Below are 13,019 nucleotides of genomic sequence, written 5' to 3'. Positions count from 1 at the left end.
CCCCCCAACTCTTTCCCTGTGTGATCTAACCCTAACCTGTGAGCTTTAAGAAAACATTTACAAGCACAGACAAAATGAACGTATCGACAGAATAATCCGTAGTTTGACTCTTTAATTGCTCCTAAACTCTTTACGTTTTTGTCAGTCTTTGTGCTAAGCTACATTATCCACTACCTTAGCATTGATACACTGCATTGATTCCCAAAATGTTGAAACCTTTTAAATAAACATATTTTTTAACACTTCCGCTGAGTTTTCTTTTATTGAAACAAATTTTAAAAATGGAAACCACCAACTGACGGAAAATAATGTATATAATGTACGGGGGTTTTTTGGCAACAACTGCATGTGTGTAATGTCTTTTCTGAGTTGAGAAGTCCTGAAACCGCTGGGAAGAGGCATTATGTGACGCACGCAGTTCTCCTGCCTCATGGTAGGGGGCGCTGGTGACCCCCAGGGATTCAGCCGAGGATACCTCTTCCTCAGGCCACAGAAGAAGTGTCAACAAACTACAGCCATTCATTTGTTTTCCGCTCGCCTTGCCTGACTATATGATTTTTTTCGCTCCTTTTGTTCAGAAGGAGCAGCGCATCAACTTCATTTATAAGTAAACGTAACATAAACCAACATGTAGTACCAACATAACGTTTTTAAATCAAATGTGCTTATTTGTGTGTTACAGTTTGTAGGTGTAAATAATTCTGTTGTGACACTTAAAAATAACCCACTCATGGTTGATAATTGAATGGTGAATAAACTACACTGTAGGTTCATACGTTTGTAAATCTAATTATGATGGAATCAGTGCCTCACCAGCCATGAACCTCACCGCACGTCACTGGTAGTAAGAGCAGGAAAATATAGTCCTTTGAAGAATGAATAACAAAAGCAGATCAGTCAAAAGAAAGTACTCCAGATCTCTTGTCAGAGAGTGCTGTTGAGGCAGATTTATACAAGTGAAATCTAAATATCTGTGCCACCAGAAAGAAGATTTTTGTGACATATCGCTTTCCTCTTTTCATTATTGAACGTACCTGAGAAACCGGTGCTTGGGACTCTCTTTCATCATGAACACACACACACACACACACACACACACACACACACACACACATTGAGAGCCCATAACTAAAAATGCACGAGCAAAGAAACGTATCCTGAATGGATGAGATGATGCTGATCACAGATTTATGGGTCAATATCAAGTTTCAATCCCAAGAGAATTTCACAAAGTCTCCAAGAACTGTGTGACACACGTACTTTGCTGATGTTTTCACTCTGTCTGAATTAAAGAATGTATTTATTATTCTATCTGTAAAATATATATGTCAAATTGACAAATGTTTTCATGTTTAGAGATGTAGAAATTTGAATTTATTGTTGGAAAATTTTTAAAAGACTCTAAAATATGCTCCACGTTTGCGCAATTAGTTTCAAGAACTAGTCTGGCAAATTTATGTGGTTGATTTTTTGAAAAAAATCCTTGGTTGCTTGTGCAGGACTCAAAGAACGTGACAACTCATACAGTATACCTATAGTCCTATAGTTAGAGTGTTGTATATATATATATATATATATATATATATATATATATATATATATATATATATATATATAAGACCAACCAATACAGCAACAATATAATAAACATTAATTATTGTTGCTTTATTTGTTGATCTTCTTATATTCCTAGTGATCAACAGCAACATGTTACACAGAATTTGTTACTCTGAAAAATTCCACTTTTTTTATAAAATTTTATTTTCCTCTAAATTTGTCAAATCTTAATATGTCATAACAATATCATGTCCACAATGTTCAAATTTTACCTCTTTCCTGATAAACAGAAAAAAGTACTCAAATTATCAACAAAGTAATAAATATCTTTACAAGGCTCAAAGAATCTCCCCATCTATGAACTTGAATATGCTCACTTGAAAACCTCACACTGTCACGCTTTTAACTCCACCTACTAGCTGTCAATCAAGTGCCCAACCAATCATGGCGCATCTGCCAGAAGGAATCACGTGAACAAGAGCTCCTAAGAGCATTGTGGAATTAAATAAACAACTGTCACCACAAAAAATACTCTATTTTCTGTTTAATGTCCATTGACATATAATGCAAACACACTGTACTGTCGTGTGGGGAACCCCGATGCATTATTCACCATTACCGAACTCACGAAGAAGGCATCTACGCAGATGGCCGGACCGTAACGCCAAAGAGGCCTTCGTCTTCGTGTTTGTCCGTCCCATTCAGAGCCGCTACGGCTTCGTCGGACACAGTGGTTTGTTTTCTTGTGACGGCGAAGAAAAAAAAGAAAACAAACCAAGTCTGATATTATTGTTTTATCGTGGAATTCCCACGGGTTCCCGCTAGTACACTATAATAAACTATTTTACATTAGGTTTTTTTTTAGATATTTGTAAAAATCAATGTGAAACCTAGACTGTTGTATTAGAGGGTGCAAACTACTCTTGATCTGAACACAAATCTGTTCACGTGTGAAGGTGTCATTATTTGAGTATGAAATGAAATACAAGACTTGTTATGGAAGGAGTTCAGTCTTATAAAGTTTATTGACATGAAAAAAAACTGGGATAATGTTTAAATACTCTACACAATAAAGTTATTAAACATGCACACATGAAATATAATACACTGTACATAAATATTACATTGAAGGGAAAAAAATTATAAACATTTGAGTTTCTGATGCAGTGCTGGTGTCTGATTTAGATTTGGTTTGACCCCAAAACCGCAACTTGTGATGCTCTCTAACTGAAACAAACATGACATTTATAGTGCAAGAAAAGACACTTAATGGAGATTAAAGCAATGCTCGACTCATAGCTGCTGTGGGTCTCTTCAGGATGGCTTCCACAGAGAAAGATAAAGACTCACTGGGTGCTACCTTGGTGCCCAAAGGCTTAGACAGAAAGTCTTTAGCGTACCTGTCAGTGGTTTTAATGGCCTGAATGTCCTTGGCGGAGCCCTCCCTGAACTTGCGGGCAGCCTCTTCTAAGAGCTCTTTGCTGTATGGAGCCCTGAGCTCCTTCCCGGCCCCACCACTGTTTTTTTCAGCGAATGAGTTCTGGATGAGGGAGTGAAAGGAATTGAGTTTCATGGAAAGCTTAGCGCTGTCCTTGTTCAGCTTGTTCAAGACTTGGCAAGAGTTTTGGGAACGAGAGTTGCTGGAGAAGGACTGTCCGGCGCTTCTTTTAGGAGGGGAAAAGGCTGAACACTCTCTCTGACCCCCATGGGTGACACCGGGAGGTTTGGGATCAGGCCGCTGAGGGTCTGACAAGTCCTGTTGCGTAACAGCTCGAGATCCTTCGACTTGAGCGACGAGAGCGGCCGCAGCCTCCTGTTCTGGTTGCTGACTGTCGGTGGCCATCAGTTTGGGATCCCACGCAGCACCTGGTTTCATGTTCTGCACCGCCGTGGCGTTAAACAAGCACTGTTGGTAGAGGAGAGCGTCTCCCAGGTTGGCTGCACTGCGGGGCCACATCATGAAGCTGCCCCTTGATGGCTGCAGCGGGTAGTGGCAGTAGGTGGTGGCCACGCTGACATTGGAGGAGATGAGTTCGACTGAGTTGGGGGAGCCAGCGGGATACTGCATAGACAGATCCAAGCAGTTAGGACTGAGGAAGTTACACAGTTCTTTGGGTTGTGGCTGACCCTGAACTGAAGGGTAGGCTGTCTTGTAGTTGTACTCTGCAGCATGGTGGACCATGTTGTTCGGGAAGAGAAGCGATGCCGTGGATGTCTGGCCATTCTCCAGCAGCTCTCGTTCCTTGTATTCCCGCTCAAGCATTATCGTTTCCAGCTCCTTGTCTGCAAAGGCCCTCCTCTTCCTCATGCGATCGCTCAGCGGTGGGGGCAGGGACGGGTTGGCAGTCAGGAATGGATCAGACTGCATTGGTCGGTACCCTGTCATAAAAAGAATTCCGATTTTATTCAAATGTGTTTATGACCATCGGTATGATTTAAATCACACATTAAATAAATACCAATCAAGCTCAATAAATAAATAGTTGTCAGTTGTGACAAACCACAGACTATAATTTATAAATTTAAAAAAAGGCAAAAGAATGTGGAAATTAATTATATACAAATGTTACCAAGTCTTTTTCAGTGTTAAGTGAAAGACGAGGAGAAGCAGAAGAGAAAAATAAGTTTGATAAACAAACAGGGATACAGACCCATAATAATATCTAAAAGTAATAATAATAAAACATGTATCTTTGCTTCTTTGTTACCTTCGAGGATGCTTTTGGCCAGGACAGTGGACGGTCGGATGTGTCGCTGATATATTGTCCTCCTCTCTGCAGGAATTTGCTTTCCAGATATTCCCTTTTTATCCTGATGAATGAAAAAAAACGATGAAAAAATAAATATTTATTATAACTGTTCCTTGAACCTTAAAACAGGTTATGATATTAAAATCTGGTTTTGTCAGCAGTACTAATATGTCTCTCAGTAGATTAGAGCTACGTATTACTTGGTTTACTAGTTGAATATCAGATGAGTCCTTAATATTCAACATAAAGTTCAATACCGATAATGTTAATAACTTAAGTCACTTAAGTCATATTTTTCAACTACGTCTGATTGCATGACATCAACTGAAATATCTTTGTAAGGCAAGCCAAGAAACAAGTATACACAACAAAAGACACACCCTTAGTAAATACACATTTAAACACAAAGACATTCATCCAGTTCCATTTCTAAAATGCCACTGCTGACTCGGCTCATTAATTTACCGCAGACACTGTCAAATATTTGAATGTCACCGCAGTCAAATCGCAAACACATTATAGTCACATCAGAGTCTCTGAATAAGCATGATTCTATTTAGAGGAGTTAGGAGGATGTGATTATATAACTGTCTGCAAGGGAAGACAAGTGAACCAACAAGACAGACTGTGATTTAGACATTTCTTTTTGCATAATTCTTATTATGTTATTTCAGTTCAATGATCACGTTTTATTGGCTCAGACAAAGTTAGAAACCCTCACAGATCCTGAGACTTTAAGAAATGAAGATTGAAGCTCATGCTGATTCAGTCCTGTTAAAGCATTAATTGTCCTACATTGAAAACCTGCTACATGGAATTTTGAGCTAAAATTTTTAATTGAAAATTTGGTTTAAAAAAAAACCTGTACATTTTAAGGAACTTGTTCCTGATTCAGCTACTTCAATTTATTTGTACAGCAACAAAATTATGTCGTCAAATTTCAGGATCTGATGTTTAATTTGTGATTTTATTGTTAATCTAGCAAAACAGCCCTGAGTCAGTTCTGACAAAAGGTAAAACAGCGCTCAACGTGGGGTCTCTGCAATACACTCCACAAACGGAATTTTTACGCATCAGAGGAGCCAGCGTGTGCGCACACGTTCATCCAACGACCGAACGCGCTCCGGGCTCACCTCCGTGGCTTGCTGCCTCCTCAGGGCCACCTGCGCCGCCATCACCCGCTGTCTCTCCACCACGAGCAGGCAGTTGGCGCACTGGCAGTCCCTCCAGCGGCAGAAGCGCTTGTGTCCCTTCAGACAGGACACCACGCCGTGGTTGCGGCAGCGTGCGCACTTCGGGGTCCGGCTCAGCTTCCTCTGGTCCCCCGGACACAGACCGCTCGGACCGGGCTTGTCGTCGCCCTTGCTGACATCTCCGTCGTCCTCGGAGGCGGTGGGCCCGAGCGAAGCCGAGCCGGGCGGGCTGGAGGGCTCCGCCGGGTCGTCGCTCTCCGTCTCCAGGCCTTCCACATCGATCTCGAACTCGCAACCGGCGTTTTCTGCCATGTCTGTCCGCGTCCTCCGCCGGATGTCTGCACCTCCAGTCTGCGTCTGGTGACAAATAGAACATATTTAAACCTGAGAATAGGTGGCGAGGTGGCACTTAGATAAACCTGCAGTAGTAGATAAAGCATGTTTTCTTTTATTAATCATCTATAACGTATTTTAATAATGGTGTAATTATTTTATTTCTCCTTAGAAGTGGAATAGACACATTTCAGGTCTGGCTTTGAGGCAAACCAGATGTTTTTCCACATATAAAATATGACTAAAAGAAAGAAAATTAAGACACGGTGACCACACAGATTTCACAAGCGCCTACTTTTACTTCTCAGACTGTCAACATTCACAAATGTCGCTTAGAAATCAGGAAGTCTAACAAGTGAAACCCACCACGGCCCGGTTCTGTCGATAGATTTACATCAATACTTATTATTGATTATAGAGTCGATGCTGAACTGAGATTTTCAGTTCACGAGTCATTAAAAAATAGCTAAAATAATTTACAACCAATAATAAATCACGGAGTGTTAATGATCCAGGTCTCTAAGTGACCAATATTTAAGACTTGATCTCACCTCCACAAGTTGCTGCCAGCGATCTTTCCTGGGGTTTCAGAGACGAGGGGCGGAAGCGGTTCGAGTTGTGATGAAAACACACACACACAAACACACACAAACACACACAAACACCAGCCCAAAGAAAAAACTTTCAATTATCGATTAATTGATCAGTGGCTGTGCGTCGCCCTCTAAGCAGACGCAGCTTTCCTCTGAAGCGCACTCAAAGAGCGCCACTCCTATGAACCGCTCGAGTCGACTGTCTACCTTCTGATTGGCTGCTTTTAAGCACGCACCGACCAATAGGATTAAAGGAATCTGTCCCGACGAGCTGGGTTCTCCGTGTAACGTAAGAAGTAACGTGATTACTTTCTCTTTAACGCAAGTCCATTGTTCTGTAGCAATAAAACCCTTGAGAGAAACAGAATAAAAAATATGTATTACTGTCTTTCCCTGTGTGCTCTATATTGCGGTTGTATGTTGAGAATATTTTCCCTTGTGTACAAACTGAAATAACGTAAAACTTTTTCCCCCCAAATAATCTTACAACCTATTAATAAAATAGAAGTCACAAAAGAAATGCCAGTGAAAACCTACATTAGAATATCCTTGTAATACAAGCGTTTTTCCGTATCGAGTGTGGGATCTGTAGATGTTTACACAGATCAGGTTAAAACTGACAGAGCGGGTAAACAGGTGATAAATGTGTCCTGCAGGTTGTTACAGTCTGTTCTCCTGCCATGAGAAGGATAATCACAGTGTTTCCACAACAATCACACCTGTAAAATCACCCTGTCAGCATGTGGAGTCCTACAACAGACAATTAAAAACCAAAAACAAGACTATATAGATTAAAGAATTTAGCTTTAAAACTAAGTCTGTGTGTTCAATATTTTTAAAATCTGTTGTTGTTGTTGTTGGGCTTTTTTCAAATTGTTCACCCAGACTCAAACACCTCAAAACTGAAAGAAACTCTGGGCCTTTAAATTTAAAATAATCCAACAATCCTATCACACAAATTTAATTTGCGACCATAGAAGTCAATAAAAACCTAATAAAATTTGTTAGGATGAAAAATTTCTATTGAGATTTTTTTAAATCAAAAATGAAAGCCTTTTTTTTTAATTTAGGCACTCATGTCCAAATTATTAGATCAACACAAAACGTTAAAAGTCGGTGTAAATAAAGTTGATGTTTTTTCTCGTTATTATGAGTTTTCTTTTTTATTGTATTCTCTCTCTTTTCACCAGATACATGGGTGTGACAGATGACTCCTGAACTTAAAAGAGGAATGTCGACAACTTTCTATGTTTGGCTCTCTGTTTGCAGCCTGCTGACTGAAAACCTGACTGAGTCAGAAACAAGAAAGAAGGAGATATGGTCGCATTGACTCAGGCCTATTGACCTCCATGGGAACTGACAACAAGACAATACAGACCTCCACTTACTGCTGCGTGAAACTGGCCTGTTTACTTTAACCTTTTGTCCGTTTAACTACTCGTTATGTGAAATTAATGAACGAGGAGAAGTTAAAACAAAGATTTATTGTATGTTTCAGTCAAAATATTTACCTCTTTGTCCTGCGTAAATCCGGCTTGTCTTGGCGTTGGTTTCATACAGTATGTATAACAGTTATATTTTAAAAATTAAATATATAGATATTACTTTATAATTCGAAGACAGTCACTGGCGATGCCATACTTTCTCAACAATTATTTTTATTCATAAAAAAAAAATCATAAAACAACGAAAACACATTATACCCGCCTGCCCATCCTTGTGGGAATCCTCTCATCCTCTGCAGGTCACGGACGCTGCAGCCAGCAGCTGACTCTGAGTCAGAAGGGGGGCTCATCCTGGACAGGTTCCAGCGTGCCGAACGCCTGTCGATGCCCCACGTGTAGTTCTGAGATCAAGCTCCTCATGACAACGTGATGATCGGTGGATTCATTCAAGAGAGAGTGAAGGCCGACTTTAAATAAGGGTTTTATGAATTTGTTATTGTATTCCAGTGGTGTCCTTTTTTATGATGAATAAAAATAGAGGATGTATTAAAGATTAAATATCAACGTTTTAATACAATTATTTTTTTATGATGCGCTTCCATGAGCTTATTCTTCTTCTTCTTGTTCTTCTTGTTAACCCGGGCCTCGACCAATCCAGTGGGTTTGATTCGCATGTTTGATTTGACAAAAGTTTTACGCCCCTCCTGACACAACCCTCTGCTTGGGACCGGCACAATAAGACACTGCCTTGTGTCCTCTTGCGGCTATATTATGCGCTTCAACGAGCGATGACGCGTAATTCAAAGACCCCAGAGTCTCCAGGTAAGTTAAAATAAGACATTACTTTTGCGCATTCGTCTGCATGTCCATTACATGTCTATTACATGTCTATTACATGCCTTTTTTTTTTAAATCACCTACATCACATTTGGCTCCAGTTTGAGGAAACTGGTTTTTAGACTCTGCACGAACTTTTTGGCCTCCTAAAACTCATCCGTCTATATTTTCTGTTCCTTTTTCCGCAGATGAGAGGACCGCCTCTTAACGGCTCCTCCATGTGTGCGCGGTGAAGACGTCAGGCCTGCAGGTGCAGCTTTATTTGCCACTTCGTCTTAATTTATTGCGGAGGTTACGACTGGCCACCCTGGGCTGCCGTTTCCACGTCAGGAATGCTTTGAAGTGGAGAGACGGTTGGATTGTGGGACAGGAGGATCCACGCGGAACTGGACCCTCCAGGTGAAATGTGTTGTCTGTGTCGCGCTGTAACAGCAGTGTGAGGCCAGGGGCCTCAAGGGGTCCTTGAATGGGTTTCCAGGAGTCTTTGGGAATGTTCCAGGGAGGTGTCAGAGGGTTTTAGAGAACTTCGATTAGATTCAATGAGATTTATGTAAGTGTTGAAGAATTTCTGTGTAACCAGGAGTTCCAGGACCCTAAATCTGAATATTTCACAAAGAGTTTCTTCTTCTATGGATTCCAGAGCTTGTAAGAGGAGTTTTTAGGGGTTTTGCCGTGTGAATTTTTGTGTTGGTTCCAATTATCCATGAAGAGGTCCGTGAAGAATTCCTAAGATTTTAAAGGATCTCGTTATCCTTAAAAACATCCCAAGCACCATGACGAAAATATCAGTGGAAGCCTTTCCCTTGGACAGTGAAACGGGTCAAATATTCTAAATATTTTAGGTTGTTTTAACCTCAACCTTTAACTTGCTTGTTTTTGTTTAGACGGAATTTTTTTGCATCTTTATTTCTGAACAATATCTCTTTTAGTTTTATGCTTATTTAGGCTGTTTCCTATGGGAGTGACCCAGAACGCGACCTCTCACTGATGTTTTAATGTGCGCAACCTGGAGAGAGACGCAGACGCGTAATGGCACTTTCTCACACGCTGTCCACTTTACTTGGAGGCTGATTGAAACAACAGCATCTTGTTGGAAGTGTCCTGCTGTGCGGGCCGTAAAGTGTAACAGGAGCTGCGTATAGGCAGAAGAGCAGAGTGGGATCTCTGGGGATCCTGTTATGATAATTAGCTTCTGATGGACCGACAACACATGCTGCTGAACGCAAAACCAGGCGGAACGGCATTTGTCTCTGTCTGAAGGGCCCTGACACCTCGACCTCTCAGGGCTGATGTGCAACAAACAGGAGGCCGTGTCCGCTCCTCTGGACACTGATGGATTCACTGGTTTCCCTTCTGATCACTAACATCACTACAATACTTTGTTCCATGTAAAGTTTTGTGTTTAAGATGTTACCTATGTGAACGTATCCAAAGTATGCAAATAGCAAATAGCAAATTATATATATATATATATATATATATATATATATATATATATATATATATATATATATATATATATATATATGTATGTATGTATGTATATATATATATCAACTGCTTATAACCTTCTCAAATTAATCTGAACAGATCGCAAAATTTTACAAAATAATGACACCTTTATAATGTTCGCTTTGCCAAAGCAATTGTCCAAATATCACAGTTCTGAAAACATATTTTAAAATATATTTAAATAATTAAAAACAGGAGTCAGACTTTTATGCAGTATTTCTAAATCTGGATTCTAAGTCGGTTTTCATTGCGGGTGCCTTCTATACAGAGTTTTTACCTTTAGTCTCAATTCATTCTCAAGCTGCTCACATCATTTATTTCTTGTATATCCGTTCATGTCCAGGCGCTCAGGTCTGTCTGCTGCTCTCCTTGTTTGATCCATTTTCCTTTAGGCTTCCTTTAAACTTCAACCAATTAATCCTCAGATTTTGTCATCCTGTACTGTACACACATCATTGAAGAAGAATAAGATTGATGTTGATATTATTTAATCCGGTAGCAAATAAATATTGCTATCATGAAGATAATAGTTTTCTCTGCACGAGTATTTCTTTTTATAAGATTTCACCAGTTGCATTCACGCTACAATAAAGTATTGATGAGAAATAAATGATCATTGTCATACTGTAAAATCTTCTTATCTTGTCCACTGGGTGGCAGACTAGAGAGGGTCGGTGTTCCACTGCAGACACGTTTAGTTTTCAGGTGACTTATCGTTCACTTTTGCAAAAGTATAGGAAGCACTTGTTTTTGACTAGATGCTTCCTCCAATATCAGGAGGTTGCGTCATTTTGCGGTGTATTATTAATCAAATCTCTCATCTGGATCCAGTGGATGAGGAGGAAAACTAATTATATATCACGTCTTTTCCCAGCTGCTTCCTTTATCAGTATTCAAAGCGTCGTCTTTGTATTTCCTTTCATGTGTTACTGTTTCATCTTAGGTCATTGCCTTTAAATTGGGTGTATTTAAAATAAACAGTATGCTACTGGTAACATCGCAGCCATCATGTGTTTGTTATACTATTTATGCTCATCTTGGTGTGGCTACACTTCACCGCTAGATGGCGGCATTGGATTAAACGAAAGGAGCGCCTGGCTGGAGCAGGAATCACGACGAGAAGGACCAAAGAAAGATATTATGACCGGAAAACAAAAATAGTATCAGAGAAAATTATATTGAAGTAATTTTAATGTATTTGTACTTTGTCATTCAAAGCAGCTTTATACTTCTACATTTGCCGACAATAATGAATTTATATAAGATAAGATGTACTTTATTTATCCTAAACTGATGGATGGATGGATGGATGGATGGATGGATGGATGGATAGTTAGATAGATAGATAGATAGATAGATAGATAGATAGATAGATAGATAGATAGATAGATAGATAGATAGATAGATAGATAGATAGATAGATAGATAGATAGATAGATAGATAGATAGGTTGGTTAATTGATGACGGATCATTCTACTTATTTGGTGCTTCTGGCAAATTATGATTTAATGAAATTTTAAATCCATGGCTTTTGCGTGTATTAGAGAAACAACACATTTCCAATCAAATATATTTGCACCATGTTAGACTTGAATTTTTTGCATTATTTAGAAATTATCTGTAAAATGCAGTTTTATTTATTTGTTTGTTTTATTTTATTGTGTGTGTGTGCGTGCGTGCGTGCGTGCGTGCGTGCGTGCGTGCGTGCGTGCGTGTGTGTGTGTGTGTGTGTGTGTGTGTGTGTGTGTTTGGACAGCTTCAGGAAGGAGAGATATGTAGTTTTAAAAGCCAATAGGCTCCGGGAATTTGCAACAAGGACGGAGGAAAACCTGAAGTGATGACTGATAAAACTGATACCTTCCAGTGGTGGAGTGTTAACAATGGCATTTCAGTTCTCCTGACCATCAATTAGAATAATCCATGCAGATTGTGGTCTTTATGCACCGCAGGAATCAGGATACAAAAGTATTTTATGTTTATGTTGGTGTTAATCTTCATGCTGCTGATTTTCAGTTCAGTTTTCGTCTGATCACAACAGAGTCTTTTTATGCCCTCACTATGTGGTTACAATTCAGGATTTCAATCTCAACACAGCAGATATTCTCTGATAATCTTTAGCAAATCTTGGCCTAACACAGTGGTGCACTCTTCCTATACAGGATCAATCCAATGATGGGTAAATGTGGAACATTTAAATACACAAGAAAAATAAATTTTCTGCAAATTCAATACAACTCGTAATACAACTTAGATATTTTCACTTTCACTTTACTACATGTATACATCTTTTAATAGTGACACACTGAGGGAAAGCATTTCTTTGCACAGCAACTCTACACTAATAAAAAAAATATTGTCGCTCATAAAATCTTTAAGAAACAGACTTCCCATAGACTTCCTTCCTTGATGTCTGTCAAACCTTTAAAACGCATATAGACTCAATTATTTTATGTGGAATTCATGAAAATATAGTATGACCATTAAATGTGTCATGTACATTTGTTTTGGCTTCTCTACATACCAGTGATCTGTGAATATCTAATGCTTTGCGTTTTTATATTTTAAGAGAAGTCAGACTGTTTTCTATGACTCGATGTGTTAGGCTCTTCATGAGGAACATGCCATTCAAACTTTTACAGTACCGGCTATAATAAGAAAACCCCCCACTGTGTTAAACACAAGATGCTGATCTTATTTTGAAATACTAGACGATTAACGATCATCACAAAACACCGGCCACATTTAGTTTTATTATATGTAGTAAAACCGCTATAGTGACATGAAAGACAACCATCTGT

The 13,019-nt window shown here is 39.4% G+C and overlaps 1 protein-coding gene across 1 annotated transcript; it reads right to left on the bottom strand.

Moving 5' to 3' along the window:
* Nucleotides 1–2,605: 2,605 nt before the first annotated feature.
* On the bottom strand, nucleotides 2,606–6,599 carry dmrt2a (doublesex and mab-3 related transcription factor 2a). Its single transcript, XM_068311312.1, has 4 exons — nucleotides 6,385–6,599; nucleotides 5,441–5,857; nucleotides 4,266–4,368; nucleotides 2,606–3,936 (listed from the first exon to the last, which is right to left on the bottom strand). Exons 2-4 carry the CDS (start codon nucleotides 5,810–5,812, stop codon nucleotides 2,834–2,836), a joined length of 1,578 nt encoding a protein of 525 aa, XP_068167413.1. The 5' UTR covers nucleotides 5,813–5,857; nucleotides 6,385–6,599; the 3' UTR covers nucleotides 2,606–2,833.
* Between the last annotated feature and the right edge of the window lie 6,420 nt (nucleotides 6,600–13,019).

This window comes from Antennarius striatus, chromosome 3, assembly GCF_040054535.1.
Source record: "Antennarius striatus isolate MH-2024 chromosome 3, ASM4005453v1, whole genome shotgun sequence".
NCBI classification, from domain to species: Eukaryota; Metazoa; Chordata; class Actinopteri; order Lophiiformes; family Antennariidae; genus Antennarius; species Antennarius striatus.
This window is presented reverse-complemented; position numbering and strand designations above follow the sequence as displayed.